The sequence below is a fragment of the Panthera onca genome, chromosome B1 (assembly GCF_046562875.1).
Source record: "Panthera onca isolate mPanOnc1 chromosome B1, mPanOnc1 haplotype 2, whole genome shotgun sequence".
NCBI lineage: Eukaryota > Metazoa > Chordata > Mammalia > Carnivora > Felidae > Panthera > Panthera onca.
The window spans coordinates 59,801,142-59,828,230 of record NC_138342.1 but is presented as its reverse complement, the minus strand read 5'-3'; the positions used below and the strand labels follow the sequence as shown (position 1 = coordinate 59,828,230).

Genomic DNA, 27,089 nt, shown 5'->3' with positions numbered 1-27,089 from the left:
ATTTCCCATGGTACCAAATTGTCAAGTCATGATTGGTAGTAGTATTTCTGACTGTGAAACAGATTTTAAACTACGCAAAGCTAACTAAGGCAATCAGACCCTTTCAATTCCTAGCCAAAATGAGCTGGCCAGCTCAGCCATGAGACAAGGGTGTTAGCATGAGTCAAAGTATTGCTTTTCCTTTCTAGTTGCTTTGGCTAGAAGGAATGTGTGTGTGTTGGTAGGGGAGGATCTGTTTGTTACAGCTTTATGTAAGTTTTGCATTTATGTTGTGCTCTTCAAGATCAACAGTTGAAACTAAACTCAGGGATCTTACTACAATTGCAGGATTCTGCAAACATGCTTGAAAGAGCATATTCAAACACTAAGTATTCCCAAGGTTTCTGTCTGCATTTGAGAGTGAAAATGCAGACATGTCAAAGAACAATGTGCTGCTTACTGTCCTTTCTATTCTTCCTCTCTGTGGAAAAAGGCTAGACCTCTGGGGGTATACTAATACGAATATAGCAAAAACATAGATATAAATATACATACTTTGTTAGGGAAAAAAAAAACAACTTCCAGAGTGAAATACTAAATATGATTACCTTCTCAAAGATTCACAGTGCTGACTATGTTAAAGGCTACGCTATGCTATATTATTATATTAAAGTCTCCAAGAAATATCACAGTCAAGTTGGATGTTTGATTTTGTTTAATCCAGATTTCCCAAATTTATTTGACCAACTAACTCCTCTCCTCTAAGAAAAGAATCAAACCCATTTAAGATTTTGCAGTGCATCAGTGTTTCTAAGAATACGTTTTATTAATAGTTGTATTAAAATTTTCATTACAGAGGTGCCTGGCTGGCTCAGTCCGTTAAGCATCCAACTCTGGATTTTGGCTCAGGTCGTGATCTCATGGTTCATGGGATCAAGTCCCCTGTCGGATTCTGCACTGACAGTGAGGAGCCTGCTTGGGACTCTCTCTCTCTCTCTGCCCCTCCCCGGCTCATGTGCATGCTCTCTCTCTCTCTCTCTCTCTCTCTCTCTCTCAAAATAAATAAATAAACATTTTTAAAAAACGTCTTTCATTACAAATCAAAACCACGATGAGATACACATCACACCTGTCAGAATGGTTAAAATTAATAACACAAGAAACAAACAGGTGTTGAAGAGGACGCAGAGAAAGGGGAACCCTCTTGCATCACTGGTGGGACTACAGACTAGTGCAGCCACTCTGGAGAACAGTATGGAAGTTCCTCAAAAAACTAAAAATAGAAATGCCCTATGATCCAGCAATTGTATTAGGTATTTACCCAAAGAAAACAAAAATACAGATTCAAAGGGATACATGTACCCCAATGTTTATAGCAGCAATATCAACAATAGCCAAACTATGGAAAGACCCGAAATATCCACCAACTAATTAATGGATAAAGATTTGTATCTATCTATCTATCTATCTATCTATCTATCTATCTATCTATCCATACAATGAAATATTAATCAGCCATCAAAAAGAATGAAATCTTGTCATGTGCAACAATGTGGATGGAGCTAGAATGTATTATGCTAAGCGAAATAGTCAGAGACAAATACCATATGATTTTACTCATTTGTGGAATTTAAGAAACAGAACAGATGAACATATGGGAAGGGGCGGGGGTCGTTGGGAAAAGAGGGAAACAAACCACAAGAGACTCAACTTGTCTCTTGAGACAAATAGAGAACAAACTGAGGTTGATGAAGGGAGGTTGGTGGGAGATGGGCTACATGGGTGTTGGGTATTAAGGAGGGCACTTGTTGTGATGGGCACTGGGTGTTGTATGTAAGTGATGAATCCGTGAATTCTACTCCTGAAACCAATATTGCACTGTAAAATAAAAACAGAAACAAACACAAAAGCAAAGACAAACCTTTCATGACACTCTTGGTCTACAAATAAAGTAAATTTATCCATTCATTTGTTGAACAAAGACTTTCTAGGCAGCCATTGTGTTAGGTGCTGGAGATAAAATGGGAAGATACACAGATGTGGTCTTTGCTCTGGTGGGGTCAACAGTCCAGTGAGTGTGGTGAACATTAATCAAATATTGACGCGAAGAAATGCTCATCACAAACTGATAAATGATGTGAAGGAAGAGTTCTTCAGATTCTCCACAGTGGGGTGTGTGAGACGGTAGGAGACGCTATCAGAGAAGCCTGATCAAGAGGCTACATCTCAGTTGAGCTGTATATACGTGAGGAGGAGGGAGCACTCCTATCTGCAAGGCTGAAGGATGATAGGTAAGGGGTTAAATCAGAATAAGGAGGGAGGGAGCAAAGAGAAGCAGTGCTGGAAAGTCCAGAGAGCCTGAAGAAACGTTCACGATGGGAAATAGAAGAAGACCTCAGAATAAGAAGAGCAACATATTTTAAGAACAAAAAATTGGGGAAACTTCAGAGATATTTACTGATCAAACAGAATAGAGCTGACACTCTTTTAAGGATATTTAGTACCTTTGTACGAGACTCTTGGCATTGACTTTATTTTTTTATTTTATTTTATTTTTTTTTTAACGTTTATTTATTTTTGAGACAGAGAGAGACAGAGCATGAACGGGGGAGGGGCAGAGAGAGAGGGAGACACAGAATCGGAAGCAGGCTCCAGGCTCTGAGCCATCAGCCCAGAGCCTGATGCGGGGCTCGAACTCACGGACCGCGAGATCGTGACCTGGCTGAAGTCGGACGCTTAACCGACTGCGCCACCCAGGCGCCCCCTGACTTTATTTTTTTTTAATCACCAAAGCATCATTTATATTCATGGTATGAATTATTTATTTTGAAGAGAATGAAGTTTTTTCTTCCACATTTTAGAAATTTTTAATAATTTCAAGTAGAAGATATTTTTGGTTTTGCCTCTTAGGTGGGATTTTTTTGGTCTGAAGGGAAGAATCGTAACAGGAGGGTAGACAATAAAAGGGTATCGAATTCACACAATTAGAAATATAATTAGAAATCATTCACTCCTTCTTACAGCCAAATTTTTCATTATAGAAAGCTCTACCTCTCTTTTGCAGCACTTTGCACAATTATAGTGATTAGTCATCATACCTAACTGTTTCATGGTTGTCTTTCTTACCAGATGGTAAGTTCAAAAGGACAGATCAAGAGCTGGTTTAATCGCCTTCTTATTCCCCACACTTAGTAACAAAGAAACCAGCTCCTCTGTAAGAAAAGGCAGTATCTGTCAGTTAGCCTGAGGCAGGGGGAAAGTTGGTCTAAAGAAAATGATACATCCTAAATGTTTTCCCTGGAAAAACACTGTGACCTCTTTCAATTAATGCTGTCAGCAATATCCTCTCCTCCCTTCCAGTGACAGGAGATCTCTCTCTTTCCCCTGACTCTTCCGGCTATGATCTGATTCTTTGGGGGGGGAAGAGCATCTTAAATTATATTTTCATATAAACTCCTCTAATTTTATTTTTTATTTTTTTATTGTTTTTTTTAATGCTTATTCATTTTTGAGAGAAAGAGTGAGACAGAGTGTAAATGGGGGAGGGGCAGAGAGAGAGGGAGACACAGAATCGGAAGCAGGCTCCAGGCTCTGAGCTGTCGGCACAGAGCCTGATCTGGGGCTTGAACCTAGGAACTGTGAGATCATGACCTGAGCTGAAGTTGGACGCTTAACCGACTGAGCCACCCAGGCACCCCTAAACTCCTGTAATTTTAAAATATGAAGGAATTCAGGTGTGGTAAGCACCTATCCACTTCTCTCTCCTACCTCTTCCTTCCCAATATACAGGGATTTTCTTTTTCAGTAAGCAACAAGGTTTTATTTTAAATTCCTAGCCTGTAATTTTATTGTCTACAATATTAGCACAGTACTTGACACACAGGAAACACTAAATAAACTTTTCTTGGTGGACTGCCCAGCTGCCTTATTATATGCCAAGCCCTGTGCTAAATTTCAGAGCTACAAAAAGCCAGAGACAAATATTTGTCATTAAGAAGTTCATGTTTCCCAGGCCACCCGGGTGGTTCAGTGCGTTAAGCGTCTGACTCGTGATTTCAATGCAGGTCATGATCTCACAGTTTGTGAGATGGAGCTCCAGGTCGGGCTCCGTGAGGACAATGCAGAGGCTGCTTGGGATCGTCTTTCTCTCTCTCTCTCTCTCTCTCTCTCTCTCTCTCTCTGCCCCTCCTCTTCTTGCACGTGGTCTCTCTCTCTCTCTCTCTCATTCTCTCTCTCAAAAAAAAATAGTAAAATAAACTTCAAACAAAAAAGAAGTTCATGTTTACTATGCGTGTGTAGGAAAGGAGAATAAGTAGACGATCAACATGCAAGAGGAATAGTATTGTGATGGCAGCATATACAACATGCATACAGTCAGGATATTTGGGCTGCACCTTGTAAGGTGGCGTGGGGGGGGGGGGGCGGGAAAGCAGGTGAGTGGTGGGAAACAGCGTTCCCTGCAGAGGGAACAGGCGATATGAGGGCAAGGAGGCATGGAAGAGACGGCATGTTTGGGGACCAGCATGTAGTTCTCTGGAACTTCAGCATCAGGTGCCAGGAAGACACCAACAGGAGGAGTGGCTCGACAGGCAGTGTGGAACAGACCACAATAGCATTACGAGTGACTGAACAATCAGACTTACAGACACTAGAAAAGGGACGCTTTGTTCTGGCAATAAAACAAATGTCTCGTACTCTGAAGTCATGGGGAAAGAGAGAAAATGAAAGGGAAAGAGAAAGTTTGGGATGCCACTTTACATTTTAAATAATGTTTAATGTTAGTTGCAAGAGTGTAACTGTCCCAACTGTCTGATATAAGAATACATGATATTTTCCAGGAGCGCCTGGGTAGCTCAGTCGGTTAAGTGTGAGTTTGAGCCCCACGTAGGGCTCTGCACTGACAGCTCAGAGCCCAAGCCTACTTTGGATTCTCTGTGTGTGTCTCTCTCTCTGTGCCCCTCCCCTGCTCATGCTCTGTCTCCCTCTGTCTCTCAAATATAAATAAACACTAAAACAAAACAAAACAAAAAAAGAACACATGATATTTTCCAAATACAGTGCTTTCCATATAAGAGCTGGCTGAGTTAAGGAGATATTAAAAATGAAACAGTACTCTCATTATCCAGCTTAGAAAAGGAGACTAGGGGTTACCTGGGTGGCTCAGTGGATGAGGCGTCGACTCCTCATTTCGGCTCAGGTCATGATTTCACGGTTCATAAGACTGAGCCCCACATCAACCTCTGGGCTGACAATGTGGCCTGCTTGGGATCCTCTCGCCCCGCCCCCTCTCTCTGCCCCTCACCCCTCACACTCACTCTCTCTGTTTCTCTCTCTCTCCAAAAATAAACAAACTTTTTTAAAAAAGAAGGAAAGGAGACTAGAAGAAGCATCTTTTTTTCTATGGCTTTCCACTGTGCAAGCACAATGCTGGAATTCAGTCAAGCCTAAACAACACAGAGGCAACACAAGACATAGTATATCTCCAATAGCTTACCATGGGTGTTTCTAACTCAGGGGTAGTGGGACGGGAGGATCAGAGACCGAAATGCCTGCCATTCTCCCTGCCCCAGTTTGACAATGGTTCATTCCACGGAGATAGGGAGCACCTTGCTCTACTCTGCTGCTGACAAGACTTAGAGTCTCACTCTGTGCGGTGTGATCCTTTGTATGACTCCTGCATTCCTAGGCGTTCCTGTTTGGCTCTTCTCTTTGAAACCCGGGAGTGCCTGGCCCAACCTGGCACTGGACTGAGCTTAATGACGCATACCACTCATAGTATGTTCCGGCTGCACCGCCTGGGACATCCACTCCTATATTACTGCCTGAAAGCACTCCTGTAGGTGAGAGATAACGCTCCCAGTCTGGCAAAAATATTCATTCTCACAACGACAGCCAATCTTCCCAAAGGAAGGGCATTCTCTTGGCAAAAGGTCTTGTGGTTTTCTACTCAGGTAGGAGGTGCCTTGCATGACAATTATACCCGAGGCACGGAAAGTTGCAGCACAAGGACGGCGTGAATTCAAACACTGAACACCAATGCGGAAGCAATGCTTTGAGAAAACACAGTTTTCTTTCGGAAGAGGAGCCCTAAGGATGCAAACTGTCATCTTCCAGAAACCAGAGAACTAAGTCTTTTCTACCACTGTTCCCCACAGCGTTTCACAGAGAATTGAGAACTAAATGTGTATTGCCCGAATGAAATCAAGAAGATCTCTGGGCCCACAGGACTCTAAGCAGGGCTGATTCTTTCAAAATGCTCTTTGAAAAGGTCCCTGCACCAATGCAGGCACTGAAGTGACACCACAACCTTTCAGTTAAAGGAGAAGCATGTGAGCCCATGCTGTGGGCATTTGGGGGGATCTGTTTGGATGAGATGCCCTACATAAGAATTGAAAATATGCAGAAAGAATTTTACCCTAAAAAATGTTGAAATAAAATCCAGTTCTGCATTCTTTTGGCGACAAGTTAATCATCTTAACACCTGGTCACTAGGGTGCTTTGTTATCTTGAAGGAGTTTCTGTTTTAGCAAAACTGAAGAACTCTCTCACTTCCTCACCATAAAGCTAAAAATCAAGACGCTGGGTTGAGACCAATGGTAATCAGTTTTCATTCTGAAAGAAGGTGAAACGGGGTAGGTTACTACACACAAAGAAGTTAAAAGAACACGCAGTGACCTACAGGCGGTCGCAATGGCACTTAAGCATCCTTATAAGTAGTGGAATTCCTGAGAAGAGATTGTCCATTGTCAGTATCTTTATGCCCCTTCAATTAACCATAGGCTTTCCTAAGCAAATGGAATGTTTGCTTAGAGATGCCAAATTTTATTTTGTGCCATTGAATATTTACAATTTAAAACAACTTGTGTATCATGCACCTCTGTATCTACGCCCCCTATTAGTACCAAGACTATAAGATCCTGAAGGACAGGAACCATCTCTCACCCACTCTCTATAAACTACAGAGCACCTCAGATGCCATGTCCTCTGTGATAACATGTCCTCAGCAGAAGGTAATGTCCCTGCAGCATCCTGCTGTGTTGAGCATCAACACTACCCCTTACCCCAAGATTGTAGCGCATTCTCCGTCTAAATATTCCAAGCCATTCTCCATCTAAATATTCCAAGCCGTTGAGGAATTAAAAGAAGTTTTTTCTCACCAAACAGCTGGGATTTATGTCCCACATGATCAAGACTGAAAGCTAGCCAAGAGTAGACACATATTAATCAAGTTAAATTACAGTATGGCCATTTTTCTTCCAGGACAATTATCGTTGGCTTTAAGACACAAATGAATCATTAGAGTTCTGAATCTCTTCTGGCAAAGAAATACAGCGTGAGCTGAATGCTCAACACTGTGAGTGTCATCAGAACAGCTCTATAGATATGAATTTGCCGAGTTAATCCCCCTTCATTATCTCCATTAGCTAACAATGCACTTGTAGTCACCGCACATAATTACTGCTCTAACAGACAGGGACGTTTGAAATATTAACTTTCCCACAGACTCCAAATCTTCAGTAAGCAGCTCTCAACAATTCATTACATTAATCATATATGTCACCATACTCCTATTAAATATGCATGAGATTAAACAACACCCATGTTGCAAACTGCCCAACATCATTTTTAATACAATTTATTACTTTTTGGATACTGTAATTATAACGGCACCTAGGTGCTGCTATGAGAAATGTAAATTTAACTACCTGGCTTGTAAGTAACCGGTATTATAACCAATTCCACTTTTATTCAATTTTTAACATGCATTCCAGTGAGAATATTTTAAAACACAAAGTATAAAATATTTATGAAGTTAGTATGTACTAGGACATACTGATGTCCAATTTAAAATTGCATAAAGAAGGGATAAATTGATTTTCATAGATTTAATTTTATAGACAAATAAGTAATTCAAAATGGAAATTTATCCAGAAAGCAGCACATAATATATTGATATCTAAGAGAAAAAATGCAATGAACTATATGATTTGGAGTATTATGATGTCATATTTCTAATCAAATACTTTATAGACTTTATAAATTCTATGTTTATACAGATTAGTACAACAAAGACTAGATTTGATCCAAAAGCAAGAGGCAAGCATAAATCCCACCAGAAAAATACAATAAAATTTCAAATGAAGGTGAAAAATACATTAACCTTGGATCATATTACTCTAAACTCTATAGTTAGTATGGTCACAGATTATTAAATTAAGCACATAATGGAAATAATAGTAATAGCCACAGTCCACATGGACCAAGCAAGCTCTTACTTAACTTATTGTGTCAGGCAATGTAATTAGAGCTTTCCATTCTTACCTCATCTAAAATTCACAATAACCCAGTGAAAGAGATATTAATATTATTTGCACTTTACAGATGTGAAAAGTGGATACAGAGCATATGGCAGGAGAGGGATCTGACTCCCAAGTACATCCTCTCAAACCCGGTCAGCACCCAGCTCCCAGCTCCCTGCTCCGGATTCACTACTTCTTGAGTGGCCTTGGGCAGGTCACCTGAAGTCTCTAAAGCTCATTTCTGTTAGCTGCAAAATGCAAATACTATTAATATATGCCAAAATTACTGAGAACGAAATAAGATAGTTTATTAGAAAGTACCATACGAGTCGTGGAAAAACATAACGCTGATTGTTATGTTATTGATGAGATTGGAAAATAAAGTGGTGAAAAGGAAGAAAAAAACTCCATGTACAGACACAGACTCAAAATTTTCCAACAAAAACGGTATACCTAGGTAAAAACTTCTGGTTGGTTTACCTTGTTTAACATAGAAACAATTGCATAAAGGCCAATATGAATCAATATCTTTATTATACCTAAGAGACAGATGGATAAGCACTAGCAAATTAAGTTACAAGTGAATAGTAACACTAGAATTGTAGACGTTCACCACAAAAATGATGTTCACACTATAGATTTGGCCTTTCCAAGAGTTTCTTGAAACCAAGGGTTTTAAACTTACCTGGAGTCATTATCAGGCCCTAATTTACTATGATCCCGATACCCATTTTGATTTGTGGTGATATTTAAATGCTTAGGCCCAGGAAGGAAAAGTAATATTCAAAAGTCTCATCAATCATCATTTTAGATAAATGATACAATATCACTGGGCTTCTTTTTCCATAGGGCATTGTGGCTTAAAAAATTATTTCATAGGCCTTATGACAACAAAGATCCTAAAAGAAATCTTTAAAAATTTAAGGTCAAGAAAGTGGAATTCACCAAGGTTAACAATGAGAAATAATCTATATATTTGTACACTGAACCCTAAAGATGCAGACTGTGTGTGTGTGTGTGTGTGTGTGTGTGTGCACGCACACGTGTGAGGCAGCAGAAGGCTATTAGCATGTGATCGTTATGTATTTAGTGGCTTTCCACTTTTCTTAATGTTTATATTATCAATTATTTAAAGAAAGTATATAAGGCCAAAATAATAGTAGTAATAGGAACAAAGGGGCCATATATGTCTAGCAATTCTTTTGTTCACTTTCAAGGTGCTCATGTCACTGGATGAAGAATAAGGGGAGATTTTATCTGCATAAACCCACAAATATGTCAAATCACATTTTCAAACATCCTTACTTGATGATTTTAAGAATGAAGAAAATTATAAGAATACACAGAATCTCCAAGGTCCTACCTACCTCCTGGCCGTTCGTGCTCTCCATCAGTGTGTAAAAGCATGGCAATGGGCATCCCTACATTCTTGGATCTTCCAGCTACAACCACATTTTTCCCAAATGTTTCAATCCCTTAAAACACAGAGTTTGATTTAAATGAAGAATCAACAACAAGAAGCAAATTAAACATGTGAACAGCCAACTGAAACATTCTTTAAAAACTTCTAATTAAATTTGAATTACTGTGTGGCTTGTCTATAATGCGCCCACATTCATTATTTATAAATATTCTTTTTATGCTTCTCGGATTTGTCACTTCCTCTGTAATTGCCCTCATTAAAAAACTACATTTTCAAGTTGCCATTAAATTACTTTTAAACACAGAGATTCACGTGAAGATTTAGACATGCAAAGACTTACTCTATATTAACTACTAATTATGAAGTAAGCAAAGTACAACAATGGCAAGCTTAACTGGCAATCAGACTTTCAGTGAATCTGGAACAAAATGAGGTGGGAAAAAGCATATTTTTTACAAAGTTCATGCACTTTACCCCATAGAGAGCTGCTGAACTTTCAGGGACCCGGAAAGGATGAAAGATACAACCTGCAGATACAATGCACTCTACCTCCTTGGGTATGGTTTCTTCATAAGTACAATGAAGAAGTTAGAATTAAAGTTTTCACAAGTACTAATGTCCTAAGAGGGAGGTTCTAGAATCCGCTTTCTCTTGGAAATTTTCAGGTTAAATAGTAGGTTAGAAAGGAGAAGATGCTTTCAGAAATGGAAGGGACAGCGATGGAGGTGGGGCAATTACAGACATAAGGGCAATTTGGCCTTGCTTAACATAGCGGTAAATATCTCTATACACCTCAAGGGCCCAAGAGAGTATCACTGTATTTAGAGCCCAAATTCAAATGCAAATGTCTATAGTAAAAACGTAGGGCATTAGAGATGGTTCATATATGTTCATCAAATTTTGTTTCTAAAAGTAAGGACAAACAGAACTCATTTTGGAAAGTGTATACCAAAATACATTAAGTTTACAATTTAAAAGTAGGGAGACAAACCTACTAGTTGAAAAATTCATGCCCAAAAGGGGCAACAACAGTTACCTACAACCTGGCACATATCTCTCATTTTATTTATTTTAGATTTGTTTCGTTTTTTTTTTACTTTTGTCACTTGATAAGTTTCTGTACACCGAAGTTTTATAGCTGATCATTTTCTTTTACTCAGTAGGATGGAGATGTTTCCAGCAAGGCAATGTACACGTGTTCAGTTTGGAATTTAGCACCCCCATCCTGCAGACCACAAATTACCAACCTGTTCTTTTGATTATTTCCCAAACAGCACTGGCAGTGGCCGGTATGAGAGAATTCTGGTCAAGGCACAGTCTTCCAATATTGATAATATGAAATCCATCTACATCTTTTTCAGGGGCAATTCCATTGCATACTGTTCGCTCATCCACGTGGTCTGAAAAGCAAATAAAATCGGTCTTAATTTTAAAATGGTCAGTTATTTGGAGGTCTGGAAAATGAAATCTGAAGACCTATATTATGATTCAGTATCAGGAAAGGTGTGAAATTATTACTCGATTCCTTTTTCTTTCCACCAAAACAGTAAGCCAAAATGCTTTTGACTGGTGGTTATAATTAACCAATCATAAGAGTGTATGCGATTACAGGGCCAGAAGTGGCTGGCCTGGTGAAGGGGAAAAAACTGGTATTTCACAAGTTTTATTTTGAAACAATACCAATGAGATCTGGAAACAGGCCCTAAGTCTTTGCCTCAATAAGTTTACCTACCTATGGTTTAAATCTATGTTTTCCCCATATGAGACACTTATACAATAGTCCTCTATTAAATATTTCTAGCATTATAGATTAAAAGGACTTGTTGGTGCTAAAATAATCATAACATCATGAATGCCTAAGTTCCTCCCAAATGACGTAATAAAAAACAAATCACACACACACACACACACACACACACACACACACACACACACACCTCCTTTCTCTAAAGAACTAGCACACTGATATCCAAAATACCATTTTGGTTTTCCATTTGGAAGGAAAATAACATAGTAAGAGTAATAAACCAAGTAAAAGAGATAGGAGACGGTAATCATCATCTCATTTTGAAAAGTAAGTAGTAACAGTAAATATTAAAATCAGGGGCTCCTGGGTAGCTCAGTCAGTTAAGAATCTGACGTCCGCTCAGGTCATGATCTCACAGCTCTTGGGTTCAAGCCCCGCATAGGGCTCTGTGCTGACAACTCACTGCCTAGAGCCTGCTTTGGATTCTGTGTCTCCATTTTTTTTCTGCCACTTCCTCTCTCTCTGTATCCCTCTCTGTCTCTCAAAAATAAATAAACATTAAAACATTATTTAAAAAAATTAAAATCAGAAGGGACCCCACATCCATTCTAATCAAGACATTTGATAACCTTAACGTATCCCAAGGAACGCACTGTTTCTTCTAGGCCTCCAAATACACACTATTCCTAAGTTAACTAATATGTGCCTAAACATATGTAGAAAAGCATCAGGTATTTTACAACCAATACTTTCTTTCCTTATAGGAGTAAGGGAAATAGATTTCATGTTTTTGACTGACTGCTGCTACTTAAAGTCCCCTAAAGTTTCTCCCTTGGAGCCATGACTTGAAGAAACAATCATGAGATTCAATAGCATCAATTTTTTCACAATGGTTGTAAAACATTTTTGACCCATAGAATATATGCAAATAACTAGCCACTTAAAATCCTACCCAAATGAATAGGAAAGCTGGTATTATTCACTCTGTGTTTCACCTCTATTTACAACATGAGGTAATTAAATCATGCCAGGAAAAAAAAAAAAAGTCCTCAAATTATAACCGTAACATTACAATAGAACAGCTCAGGGACTGCCTTGAGAGACCAGTCTATAGAACAACAACACTGTGTGCTGGGTTGTATGTATGTGTGTCCATATATGTGTATGGGTTTATATGTATTTAGCATTTAATTGCCTTTGGACAATGAACAAGAAAAAAAAAAAAAAAAGAACAAATTATTGGTTTACTTTCCATCCAAGGATTTTTACATGACTATTTAAAAATACCTGCTTCCACTGCCTCAATGCCTGTTGGCTAAGTGTAAGCTCATTAGCATAGTAAATAATCACTTCCTCAACCTGGTTATATCTTCTTCCTACAGCCTCCTCTCCAAGCACTCCATCTCTTTCCCAACCACCATTATGACTTCTTCTCTACTCACACTAAGCAGTGTCCCATTCCCAAGCCCTTAGCATTAACTTTTGCATTTTTGTGCTATTGTTCGTAAAATGCATGATGACCTTTCCATAACTAATTCCTTCCTCCCTGTTCTTTCCCACCCTAGTCATTCCTAACAACACATTGATTGATTGCCACCTGTTCCTTCATCACAAATTGAAATGACACATTTTCCTCCTCTGCTCTCCCACAAAGCTGCTATAAACAGTACTTACTGCATGGGGCGCCTGGGTGGCTTGGTCAGTTAAGTGCCCCACTCCTGATTTTGGCTCGGGTAATGATCTCGTGGTTCATGAGATAGAGCCCCACCCACATCAGGCTCTGCACTGACAGTGAGAAGCCTGCTTGGGATTCTCTCCCTCCCTTTCTCTCTGCCCCTCCCCTGCTTACAAGTGCTGTCTCTCTCAAATGAAAGAAATAGACTTAAAAGAAAAAGTACTTAGCACATTATTTCAGTTAGTTGATAACGTTAGTTATTAATTATCTCTCTGGCTTATGAGTGTGAGCCTTAAAGGGCACAGACCTTGTCTTATTAAACCAATTCACCCATAGCTTTCTCCACTCAGTTGATGGCAATTCCATCCTTCTGAACTGCTTGCCAAAAAAGTCTGGAGTCATTTTGACTCACAGTCAACATCCACTCCATTGGAAAATCTGTTGAATACTCCTTTATAATGTATCTAGCACCTCATTAGTCTCGCCGTGTCCACTGATACTAGTCTGGTTTGAGTGGCCATTAATTCGCCTATGAATTCTTATGACAGCGTCCCGATTAATTCCCTGCTTCTACATTTGCATGCATACAATCTATTCACAGAATAGCAACATGATTACACTTCTGAAATGCACATCGTATCACAGGAGTCTTCTTTCCAAGACCCCGCATGATGTGTACTGGTTACTCTCCCCTTATCTTATTCTTTTGGTGTCACTCTGCATTTCTTGCTATTCTCCAAATATATCAGGCATTTCCCACATTGATTATAGTTCTTCTGTCTGCCTGGAGGCTTCAAAACAAACAGTCACTTTGGCCAAAACCCCCCCTTCTTTCAAATCTTTCCATAAATTCTATGTTATATGTAAGGACTATTCTGACCACATTATTTAAAGAAGGCTCCGCTTCTGAGGATGGTGAAGTTGTTTATCTTGGACCAAACTTCTCACAGACAATAACTGTAAACACTGGAAAACACATGTAAAAAAACAATGATCTATAGTTGTAATGTACACCATCGTGCACTGTACCTTGCTGGTGTAATATACAGCACGATCACCATAGTTAATAATATTGTATTTCATATTTGAAAGTTGCCAAGAGAATAGATCTTGCAAGTTCTCATGACATGAAAAAATATTTTGTAACTACGTATGGTGACAACGTTAACCAGACTTACTGTGGTGATCATTTTGCAATACGTACACATATCGAAGCATTGTGTTATATACCTGAAACTCATAGAATGTTACATACCAATGATACCTCAATAAAACTTTTTTAAACAACTACTATTTAAAATGAGCCATCTGGAAAACCCTGGAGAGTCACCAGAAGCAGGCAGATTTGGAGGAGAGTGGGCCTCTGAAAGAAAGGAATGCCACTCAAAGAATTCAAAGGACAGCTAGAATTTGGATAATAATCTGCAGTCTTACCTGCTTAAGGAATCAAAGCACAAAGTTTGTGGCTACCAGAGCAGCTTAAAATTGAAGGGATATAACCAGAAGAGGAGAAAGCCACAGAGTGGAGACTCAAAATGTATCTATAAATTCTGCTCAAATCTCTGACTCCTGCACAATAAAAACAGGAGGAAAAACTCCAAGAAGCCCATCCAAGGCTAAGAGAACTAAACACAAATTGCAGCTGTGGTTCAGCAAAGGCAAAACAAAAAGCTTAAAGTCCTCAGTGTGATAGGCATTTATAAAAACACAAAACCGGGGCGCCTGGGTGGCTCAGTCGGTTAAGCGGCCGACTTCGGCTCAGGTCATGATCTCACGGTCCGTGAGTTCGAGCCCCGTGTCAGGCTCTGTGCTGACAGCTCCGAGCCTGGAGCCTGTTTCAGATTCTGTGTCTCCCTCTCTCTCTGACCCTCCCCTGCTCATGCTCTGTCTCTCTCTGTCTCAAAAATAAATAAACGTTAAAAAAAAAAAAAAACACAAAACCTTACAGCAAATATTACACTTAATAATGAAATATTGGATCTCCCTCCCCTCCCCAAGACAAGAACACGAGGGTGTCCACTCCCACCACTTCTTTCCAGTGTTTTATAGGAGATCCTGGCAAATGTAATAATATAAGGAAAAGAAAAAAGAGGCCTAAGATTAGAAAAGAAGAATTAAAATGTGCTAGTCACAGATGGCACGGTTATTTATGTAGAATATCTTAAAGAATTTACAATACAACAAAACACAAAGACTAATAAAGTGGATTTAGCAAGGCCAGAGAGTGCAAAGTCAAAATTGATACCAAAAAATCAACGGTATTTCTGTATACAAGCAGCAACTGTTTGAACATGAAATTTCAAAAATACTGCTTACAGTAGTTTACAAATCATACCCTACTTAGGAGTAAATTTTTTAAAATTTGAGGGTGACACCTATCATGAGAACTATGAAACACTGTTGACAGCTGACCTAAATAAGCGGAAGGTATGTTGTGTTCACGGACTGGAAAACTCACTAGTGGTAAGATGTCAGTTCTTCCAAATTGATCCCTACGTTCCACGTAATCTCAATCATAACTCTACGAGAACTTGTGGTAAAGGTTGACTGCTGCTTGAATCCATATGACTATGCACAGGAATATCCAAAGCAATCTTGAAAGTGAATGAAGTTAGGGGACTTACGATCCCTGACTTCAAGACTTGCTACAAAGCTACAGTGGTCAGGACAGTGTGGCACTGGTGTAGGGACAGACAAATACATCAACGGAACAGAATAAAGAGCCCAGCTTCAGATTCACATTTATATAGTCATATGATTTTTTACAAAGATGCCAAAGCAATTCAATGGAGAAAGTAAAAACTTTTCAATAAAAGCTACTTGAACAACTTGTTAGCTGCATGAGGGGAAAAAGTGAACCACAATCCCTACTTCAATACCATACAGAAAAATTAATTACAAATGGATTATAAATCCAAACATAGAAGCCAAAACCGAATAGTTTCTGGGTGAAAACTTTAATTTGTGTGCCAGGTACAGGCAAAGTTTTTCTTAGAATACAAAAGCATAAAGTACAAAAGAAAAAAAAAAACTGATCAATTGGGCTTCAGAAAAATTAAAATGTTATGCCTCTTAAAACACAACATTAACAAAATAAATACCAAGCCAAAGGCTGGGGGAAAATATCTGCAAAATACATCCCTGACAAAGAACTCGTATCCAGGTACATAAAGAACTCTCAAAACTAAATCATGAAAAGATAAATAACTCAGTTTTTAAAATTGAGCGAAATATATAAACAGGCATTTTACAAAGGAAGGTATTCACATGGGCAATATGCATGTGAAAAACACAGACCAGTGGATCCCCGAGGGTGAAGATGAAGGTAAGGACAGGGTTGACTGGGAAGGAATCAGAGAAAACTCTCTCCAGTGATAAAAAACATTCTATATTCTGATAGGGGTTTAAGTTACAAGAGAATTCACATTTTTTTTTAAACTTACAAAATAGTACACTTATGATGTGTGTGCTTCAAGGCAATATAAATTTCACATAAAAACAAATATTGATCTGCAGTGAATGATATGCACCATGAAGTTTTAGGATACGTGTGTGTTCCTACCTGTAAATGTTTCAAAAACAAGATGGAGTGATGAATGAATAAATGGATAGACATGTGACAAAGCAAAATAGCAACATGTTAACGGTTACGGAATCTAGGTTGGGACCATCTGGGTGTGCATGTGCCATTCTTTCAACCCTTCCGTATGTTTGAAAATTTTTCATAATAAAATGTTGAAACAACAAACATCCCACCTGTCCCCCAACATCTTGATCCTCTTTACCATGCTCTACTTTTTTTTTCCTCATAGCACATTAACTTCTAATATATATGGATGCATATTTATTATGTTTACTTTTTATTGTCTGTTTCTCCTGCTACTCCACAAGGACAGAAAGTTTTGTCTTTCTTTTTTTTTTTTTCTACTGTATTCCTAGCACAAAGAACAGTACCCGGAAGAGGAGGGACTCAATACTTGTTGAATACATGACTATTAGCCCTGATTTACAGATGAAGAGACTAAACCAAACCAGTGGACAACTAGGAACAATTAGAACATGCTACCATAAGGATTCTTCTGCAACCTCTGACATCCATCCTTTAAAAATATAATGAGGGGCGCCTGGGTAGCTCAGTCTGACTCTTGATCTAGGCTCAGGTCATGAACTCACGGTTTGTGAGTCTGAGCCCTGCGTTGGGCTCTGCGCTGACAGCCTGCTTAGGATTCTCTCTCCCTCTCTCTCTGCCCTTCCCCCACTTGCACGTCTCTCTGTCTCTCTCAAAATAAATAAACATTATATATATATGAAAAATGAAAAACCAATTAAAATCATTAAAATCTTTATTTGTCAGTATCTTTACATCTACATTGTTATGTACCTGGCATTTTATATCTTCAAATATAAATTTGAAGTCAAAAATTCATGTTTGTTTTTCGTTGATGTTTTCCTTTTAGGACTTGAAAAATTAGAAATTTCAGGCAAAGCTTTATGCTCATAGGTTCAAGTCCACACTCTGAACATAAATATAAGGCCCTTGAAAATTCACTCATTTATTCATTCAGTAAATATTTACTGTGCATCCACCATGTGCCTGGTACTGTTCTGAAGATTCATGAAACACAGTGAACCAAAGAGACACAATTCTTACCCTCTGGAGCCTTCTTTCTAATGGAATAAATGTCTGCCTAATCAAATTATTTGGCTATAGTCTCTTAAGGAGTTAATTATTTTGTAGGAGTAAATAAGAGAGATACTTTTGGAAGCGGTGTTTCCTGTTCTCAAGCCAATAAGTAATATTTAAATTACACCCTTTGGGTTCCACATCAAGGTCTCGAGACAGAAAATACTTATCAGGTGCTTACCACTCACTTGCCCAACATCGTTTAAGAGTTGTTTCATCACTGAGGAGTGAGGGGACAAAAAAGGAATGGGAAGTGAGTCTAATCTCGCTGTGCTACTCCACCCCCAAATTTGGGAATTAGTAGAGCTTGGAGGTGGAGTAGGAGGTGTTGTCGAGGCCAGAAAGGGGTGGATCTGGCCCTCCACCCTTCCTTAGCCTCTTTCTCCTATAGCCACAGAAACTGCACAGGACATTGCTGGGAAGGCTTACTTCACCAGCTGTGAACAAAAATGTAATGGAGTGGGAACCTACATATAACACAAAAGTTGCTACCTTTGCCCTTCAAAATTCTCTTGAGTGACCTGAAGAGTACATGCAGATCCAAACGTTGCCTTAACTCTTCACTAGTGGTATTGAAGACACCCTGGTTTATTGAGCCCTCGGCTTCCTAGGCACTAGACACAGTGACTTCTGTCTAATATGCCATACTGCCCTCAAAGCAGTGTATATTCCACAGAGGAAGACACTCGGATGAGCAAGCAGGTCTATTCTAATGAGCTTCTCTTACACACAAGGGAAAAGAAGAGATGTGTTTTGGGGCCCTTGCCTGCCAACTTCTCAAGGACAGTTCGTCTCCACTGTTTCCTAACTACCTCTTACCCTTGGTGCCCGGCACTGAGTTATGTGCAGATTGGAGAAATGCTGTTTGAACTGGTAAATGAGTGAAAAGGGTCAGAGAGCAATCATATAAGCAGATCTTTTCAAAGGCTTTTGACAAAGAAATATTCGGATGCTTCAAAGGGTCTTTTGATTTTGGTAAATTCTTTACCAGTGCTGAATGTGTTCAAAAATAGATGAGGACATCAGGGTAAAGGAAAAAGAAAAAGGTGAAAAGTACAAGAAGTAATTACTCTTGTTTCAAGAAATTCTGGATTTTGAAGATACTCTGAGTGTCTTCAAGTTACATCATATAACCTACTTATGACAGCAATTGCTCAAAAAGAGGGAATTCTATAGATCTCAGGGACCTCTGGAGGGTTTCCACCTGGGAATGAATAGGAAAAGACATACATGGCTACAGGGATCAACCCATCCTACTAATATGTAAATCATATCAAAGTAATTTACTCAGCTTCCAGTATAAACCATTAGCCTTTTTAAAAAATCACTGCTTGCTCAATGCTGCCACCATTTGGTTAACATACTCCACTTGCAGGACAATTATCTTCCACTTTGTTCACCTTGCACATAAGTTTGTTGATAAAATGTTACCTATAAGAAAAATTTTTTACGTAAGTGATGAACCACTAAATTCTACTCCTGAAACTAATATTTCACTATACGTTAACTGACTGGGATTTAAATGACAACTTGAAACAACGAAAAAAAAATTTTTTTAAGTGTGGGGAATTTAAAATTTAAATTTTAAATTTAAATCAGAAATCAATATTGTTTGAAATCTCTCTTTTTTCCATATGAATAAACTTCAAATGCCCAAATTGGTTACACCATAATTCATGGTTTGTGACACAATCTCAATATTGATCCAAGCATGGTCCAACTTTAAAAAAGCTAGGCATATGCAAATCCACTACCCAAAACAAAAATTATGGCCTGATAATAACCTATATTTAAGCACACAGTACATCCATTAACCCATCCCTTTTCATGCTCCGACCTAATGGAAACTTCAGCCCTGTGTGCTGGGCTTATCATTCCCTTGACTTCCTTTCCTTGACAGTTTTATTGCATTTATTTGTATTCCCAATAGATTTGTTTTTCTAAACACAGCTTTAAGAATACTTGAATATAACAGACCTCACATATTTAAGGTATATAATTTGATAAGCTTTGACATATGTATACGCCTATGAAATCATCACCACAATCAATGAAAACATTCGCTACCCTGAAATTTCCTCATGACCCTTCCCTCCCTCTCTTTCCTCTCCCCTCACCTCCAACCACCAGTAACCATTTGCTATGGGCTGAACTGTGTTGCCCCAAATTTACATATTGAAACCCCAAACCCTATTGTAATAATATTTAGAGATGGGGCCTTTGGGAAGTAATTAGGTTTAGATGAGGTCATCTAAAGGTTTAGATGAGGTCATCATCAGGATAAGGTCCTCATGATGGAATGGGTGGCCTTATGAAAAGAGATACCAGAGGCAGTTTGCTCTCTCTCTCTCTCCACTGTGTGAGGATACAAGGGGGGAAAGGGGGCTGTCTGAAAGCCAAGAAGAGAGTTCTCACCAAATCCAACCATGCTGGCTGGCACTCTGATCTCAGATTTTCAGCCACTAGAATTGTAAGAAAATAAAGCTTCCATGAACATGCATATACAAGTCTTTATTTTAATATGTATTTCCTTTTCTTTTAGGTAAATATGTAGACATAGAGTGGCCGCACCATATAATAGGTACATTTAAGACACTGCCAAACTATTTTCAGAGTGAACCATTTTGCATTCCCACCAGCAACACATCCTCACCAATATCTGGTATGGTCAGCAGGCTTTCTAATTTCAGCCACTTTAGCAGGTGTGTAATAGAATCTTCTTACAGTTTTCATTTGAACTTCCCTAATAACCACTTATGCTGAGTATCTGCTCATGTGTTTATTTCTTCTGTGGTCAAGTGTCCGTTCAGATCTTTTGACCATTTTTGGTATTTATCCTACGAAGTTCTTGACAGTTTGGTGTCGGTCACTAATTTTGGAAAGTTTCAGCCATTATTTCTCCTGCCCTGTTTCTCCCTTTTCTTGGAATTCCAGTTGCAATTGTGATGTACCTTTTGAAAATGTCTTACGGTTCTTGGATGTTCCAGAGGGTTTCCCCACACCCCCTTCTTGTTTATTTCTTTGCATTTCAATTTAAGAAGCTTCTCCTGGCATATTATCAAGTTTACTGATTCTTTTCTTGGCATGTCCAGTCTACAACTGAGCCCATCAAAGCATTCTTTATGTCTGTTAGAGTAGTTTTGATTTCTAGCATTTCTTTTTGATCATTTCTTAGAGATTCCATTTCTCTGCTTTCATTGCCCATCTGTTCTTGCATGTTAGCTACGTTTTCTACTAGAGCATTTTATATCTTCATAGTTATATTAATCATAGTTATTTTTTATTAATCATAGTTATTTTATTAATATTAGTATATTAATCATATTAATATACTATGTTATTAGTATATTAATTATATTAATCATAGTTATTTTAAATTCCCTGTCTAGCAATTCTGAAATCTTTGCCATGGGTGAATCTTGTTCTGATGCTTGTTTTGTCTCCTCAGACTGTTTTCATTTGCCTTTTGGCATGCCTTGTGATTATTTTGTTGAAAGCCACACCCAAGACTAGGGGCCCAGGAGTTTCTCATTCTTATTACACCTTCTGCCTCCAAAAATTCATCCAAATTCCATTTAAAAGTTCCTATCAGTTTACAGCTCCAATAGCTTCTATTCAGTGTGAGTAGATCCTGGTTGTGAGTCTCTGAATTTGCCTCTCTCCAGATTTTGGGATGCTGGTTTGCCCTACAAACCTCAGTTCTCTGATGAGTCAAGAAGAGGACTGATCTTCAATTTGTTCAGTTTTTTCTTGTAAGGACAAAAGGACTTACATTATTCTGGCTAGGACTTGGGTTTTATTTAACTGGGTTAAATAAATGTTGACAGTGATTTTTGAGAGCTCTTCTTTTTTAAAAAAAATGTTTATTTATTTTTGAGAGAGAGAAAGAGAGAGAGAAAGAGCACGCACACACACAGGTGAGGGGAGGGGCAGAGAGAGAGGGGACAAACCCAAGCAGGTTCTGCACTGTCAGCACAGAGCCCAACTTGGCGGGCTCAATCTCATAAACCATGAGATCATGACCTGAGCTGAAATCAAGAGTCAATGCTTGGGGTGCCTGGGTGGATCAGTTGGTTAAAGGACCGACCTCAGCTCAGGTCATGATCTCATGGCTTGCAAGTTCAAGCCCCACATCAGGCTCTGTGCTGACAGCTCAGAGCCTGGAGCCACTTCGGATTTTGTGTCTCCCTCTCTCTCTGTCCCTCCCCTGCTCATGTTCAGTCTCTCCTTCAAAAATAAATAAACATTTTTAAAAATTAAAAAAGGTGTATCGCGTCCATGAAATATAGCCAGACCAACACTAAACCATCCTGCATACCTAGAAAACTGATTGGAGGATTAACACAACAATCTGCACAATCTGAACCACAGAATTCAGCAGGTATGCGGTGCAGAGAGGTGAATTTGGGGAGAGGCCGCGGAGGGTAGGGAGCCACTTTTGCGGGTGGAGAGGGCGCAGACTGGGGCGGGGGGAGAATACGGGAAAGGCACCCCTCTCCAAATGCAGCTGGAGAGAAAGTGGAAAATTAGAAATAGCTACAGGGACTAAACTAAAAAGGGAGAAAGGAGAAAGGAGAGGGTTTAAATTTAATTAAGACTGTAAACAAGGGGAGCGCAAAGTCTGCACCTCCACAGCTCGATACCTGGTGGTGCTCTGGTGTGAAGCATGAATCCCCAAGAACAGAGCGGGGTCCGGGAGGTTCTCAGGCCACACGGGGAAAAGCGGTTCCACTGCTGGAAGGACATTTGGTAGAGACTGTTGAAGCCACCTGGTCCCAGCAGACCCCTGAAGGCGGCCACATTTGCTGGTGCTGGGGCAAGGTCGTTGAGGGTGAAGCCTGGTGCCAGATGTGTGTTGTAATTTTCCATAATCCCTGAAACGCTGCTGCTACACTATCTCGCGAACTTTTTCTGGGGCGGCTGGCGTCTGGCCGCAGTCTGGGGCACCAGCGGCAGCAGGGTCCAGCAAGCATTCCTGGGAGCAGCCAACACTCAGCCATTGCTCATTTGGCCACTGGTTGAGAGACCCTCCTGCAGAGGGGCGGAACAGGTCAAAGCTGCAGTCCTTCACAAGGGGCCAGGGAAAACAGCCACATCTGAGACAAAACTCGGGAGAGAGGTACTGCCTGGGGCCTGGTCATGGAGAGTGAAAAAGCATGGAGTGGACGAAAGATGAAGACAGACAACGGGTGCACAATTGCTGATCTGGGAGAACAGACTGGGTAGCTGGGTGGCACCATTTTCCCCACTCCCGCGCATGCGCATAAGCACCTATGAGCACAGCAACAATCCACCCCAGGAGGCTAGCAACGCCATCTAGTGGAGAGTAGAGCCATTACACTGAGCCCCGCCCAACTGGGCCAACTTGGCTCTTCAGGAACACAAGTCTCACTGCCGGCTTAGTTTATGGACTATAAAGTGCTACATAGACTGACTTCTAGGGGAAAACCAAGTAATTTCATTCCTACTTCAATCTGTTAGCAGGTCCATCTATTCAATTTTCTTTCTTTCTTTTTTTCTCTTTTACACTTCTTTTCATTTTCTTGAATACAGAAAGAGAAAAAATTCATTTTTATTTTCAATTTTTATTAAAAATATTTTTCCTTAATTTTTATTACTATATTTTTTACTTTTGTGTAAATTTTTCAAATTCTATTTTACTTCCGTCATTGTATTTTAGTCTACTTCAGTGTAGTCACTCTTTCAAATTTTCAAACAATTTCCTTTTTTTCTTTCTGTTTCTCTTTTCTCTTTTTCATTTCTCTTTTTCTCAAATGCAGAAAGAGAAAAATTTAATTTTTACTTTCAATTTCTATTAAAAATATTTTTCTTTAATTTTTTTACTATATTTTTTGCTTTTATGTAATTTTTTTCAAATTCTACTTTACTTCCGTCATTTTATTTTAGTCTACTACAGTGTATTCACTTTTTTAGATTTTCAAACGATTTCCTTTTTTTTCTTTTTTCTCTTTTTTGTTTCTTTTCTTTTTCTTGAATACAGAAAAAGAAAAAAATTATTATCTATTTTTAATTTTTATTAAAAATATTTTTCTTTAATTGTTTTCTACTATATTCTTTACTTTTATGTATATTTTTTCAAATTCTATTTTATTCCCATCATCTCATTTCAGTCTGCTTCAGTGTATTCCTTTTTTTCAAATTCTCAAACGATTTCCTTTTTTTTCTCCCCCTCCTTTTTTTTCTCTACCTGTCAAACCACTTTCAACACCCAGACCAAAACACACCTAAGGTCTAGCATCATTTATTTGATTTGTGTGTGTGTGTGTGTGTTTGATTTTTTAATTTTAATATTTTTAATTTTAATATTTTTTAATTTTAATTTTTTTAATTTCAATTTTTCTACCTCATTAATTCATTTTCTCCCTTCAAAATGACAAAATGAAGGAATTCACCCCAAAAGAAAGAGCATGAAGAAACGACAACCAGGGATTTAACCAACACAGATACAAGCAAGATGTCTGCACCAGAATTTAGAATCACAATAATAAGAATACTAGCTGGAGTTGAAAATAGATTAGAATCCCTTTCTGCAGAGATAAAAGAAGTAAAAAATAGCCAGAACAAAATTAAAAATGCTATAACTGAGCTGCAATCACGGATGGATGCAGCGGCGGCAAGGATGGACAAGGCAGAACAGAGAATCAGCGATATAGAGGACAAACTTATAGAGAATACAGAAGCAGAAAAAAAAAAAAGGGAGATTAAGGCAAAAGAGCACGATTTAAGAATTAGGGAAATCAGTGACTCATTAAAAAGGAACAACATCAGAATCATAAGTGTCCCAGAAGAGGAAGAGAGAGAAATAGGAGTAGAAGGGTTATGTGAGAAAATCAGAGAGGAAAATTTCCTAACCTGGGGAAAGACACAGACATCAAAATCCAGGAAGCACAGAGAACTCCCATTAGATTCAACAAAAAACGACCATCAACAAGACATATCATAGTCAAATTCACAAAATACTTAGGCAAGGAGAGAATCATGAAAGCAGCACAGGAAAAAAAGTCCCTAACCTACAAGGGAAGACAGATCAGGTTTGCAGCAGACCTATCCACAGAAACTTGGCAGGCCAGAAAGGAGTGGCAGGATATATTCAATGTGCTGAATCAGAAAAATATGCAGCCAAGAATTCTTTAGCCAGCAAGGCTGTCATTCAAAATAGAAGTAGAGATCAAAAGTTTCCCAGACAAACAAAAATTAAAGGAGTTTGTCACCACTAACCCAGCCCTGCAAGACATTTTAATGGGGACTCTCTGAGGGGAGAAAATATGAAAAAAAAATATGTATATATATATATATATATATATATATATATATATATATATATATCAAAAGCAACAAAGATTAGAAAGGACCAGAGAACACCAGCAGAAACTCCAACTCTACAAGCATGATAATGGCAATAAATTCATATCTTTCAGTATTCATTCTAAACGTCATTGGACTCAATGCTCCCATCAAAAGACCTAGGGTAACAGAATGGATAAGAAAACAAGGTCCATCTATATGCTGTTTACAGGAGACCCACTTTAGACCTAAAGACACCTTCAGATTGAAAATAAGGGGATGGAGAACCATCTATCATGCTAATGGTCAACAAAAGAAAGCCAGAGTAGCCACACTTATATCAGACAATCTAGACTTTAAAATAAAGACTGTATCAAGAGATGCAGAAGGGCATTATATCAGAATCAAGGGGTCTATCCACCAAAAAGACCTAACAATTGTAAACATTTATGAGCCAAATTTGGGGTACCCAAATATATAAATCAATCACAAACATAAAGAAACTCATCGATAGTAATACCATAATAGTAGGAGACTTCAACACCCCACTCACAGCAATGGACAGATCATCTAATCAAAAAATCAACAAGGAAACAATGGCTTTGAATGACACACTGGACCAGATGGACTTAACAGATATATTTAGAACATTTCATCCTAAAGCAGCAGAATATACATTCTTCTCCAGTGCACATGGAACATTCTCCAGAATAGACCATATACTGGGACACAAATCAGCCCTAAGTAAATACAAAAAGATCGAGATCATACCATGCATATTTTCTGACCACAATGCTTTGAAACTCAAAATCAACCACAAGAAAAAATTTGGAAAGGTAACAAATACTTGAAGACTGAAGAACATCCTACTAAAGAATGAATGCGCTAACCAAGAAGTTAAAGAGGAAATCAAAAAGTATATGGAAGTCAATGAAAATGATAACACCACAACCCAAAACCTCTGGGATGCGGCAAAGGTGGTCATAAGAGGAAAGTATATAGCAATCCAGGCCTTCCTAAAAAAGGAAGAAAGATCTCAGATACACAACCTAAACTTATGCCTAAAGGAGCTGGAAAGAGAACAGCAAATTAAACCCAAAACCAGCAGAAGACAGGAAATAATAAAGATTAGAGCAGAAATTAATGCTATCAACACCAAAAAAACAGTAGAACATCAATGAAACCAGAAGCTGGTTTGAAAAGAATTAACAAAATTGATAAACCACTAGCCAGTTTTATCAAAAAGAAAAAGGAAAGGACCCAAATAAATAATATCAAGAATAAAAGAGGAGAGATCACAACCAACACAGCAGAAATAAAAACAATAATAAGAGAATATTATGAGCAATTATATGCCAATAAAATGGACAATCTGGAAGAAATGGACAAATTCCTAGAAACATATACCTACCAAGACTGCAACAGGAAGAAATAGAAAATTTGGACAGCCCCAAAACCAATAAGGAAATCAAATTAGTAATAAAAAATCTGCCAAAAAACAAGAGTCCAGGGCTAGATGGCTTTCCAGGGGAATTCTACCAAACATTTAAGGAAAAATTGACACCTATTCTCTTGAAACTGTTCCAAAAAATAGAAATGGAAGGAAAACTCTCAAACTTTTTCTATGAAGCCAACATTACCATGATTCCAAAACCAGACAGAGACCCCACTAAAAAGGAGAACTAGAGACCAATTTCCCTGATGAACATGGATGCAAAAATCCTCAACAAGATATTAGCCAACTGGCTCCAACAATACATTAAAAAAATTATTCACTACGACCAAGTGGGATTTACACCTGGGATGCAGGGCTGGTTCAATATCCACAAAACAACTAATGTGATTCATCACATCACTGAAAGAAAGGACAAGAACCATAAGACCCTCTCAACAGATTCAGAGAAAGCATTTGACAAAATACAGCATCCTTTCTTGATAAAAACCCTCAAGAAACTAGGGATAGAAGGAGCATACCT

The 27,089-nt window shown here is 38.7% G+C and overlaps 1 protein-coding gene across 1 annotated transcript in view; it reads right to left on the bottom strand.

The window, feature by feature from the left end:
• MTHFD2L (methylenetetrahydrofolate dehydrogenase (NADP+ dependent) 2 like) overlaps positions 1-27,089 on the bottom strand; it is a 145,606-nt gene that overhangs the window by 85,802 nt on the left and 32,715 nt on the right. The window contains exons 4-5 of the mRNA XM_060654872.3: positions 10,950-11,102; positions 9,647-9,754 (exon numbers count right to left, since the gene is read on the bottom strand). Of these exons, the coding sequence (XP_060510855.1) occupies positions 9,647-9,754; positions 10,950-11,102 (261 nt within the window). The remainder of the gene's footprint in view (positions 1-9,646; positions 9,755-10,949; positions 11,103-27,089) is intronic.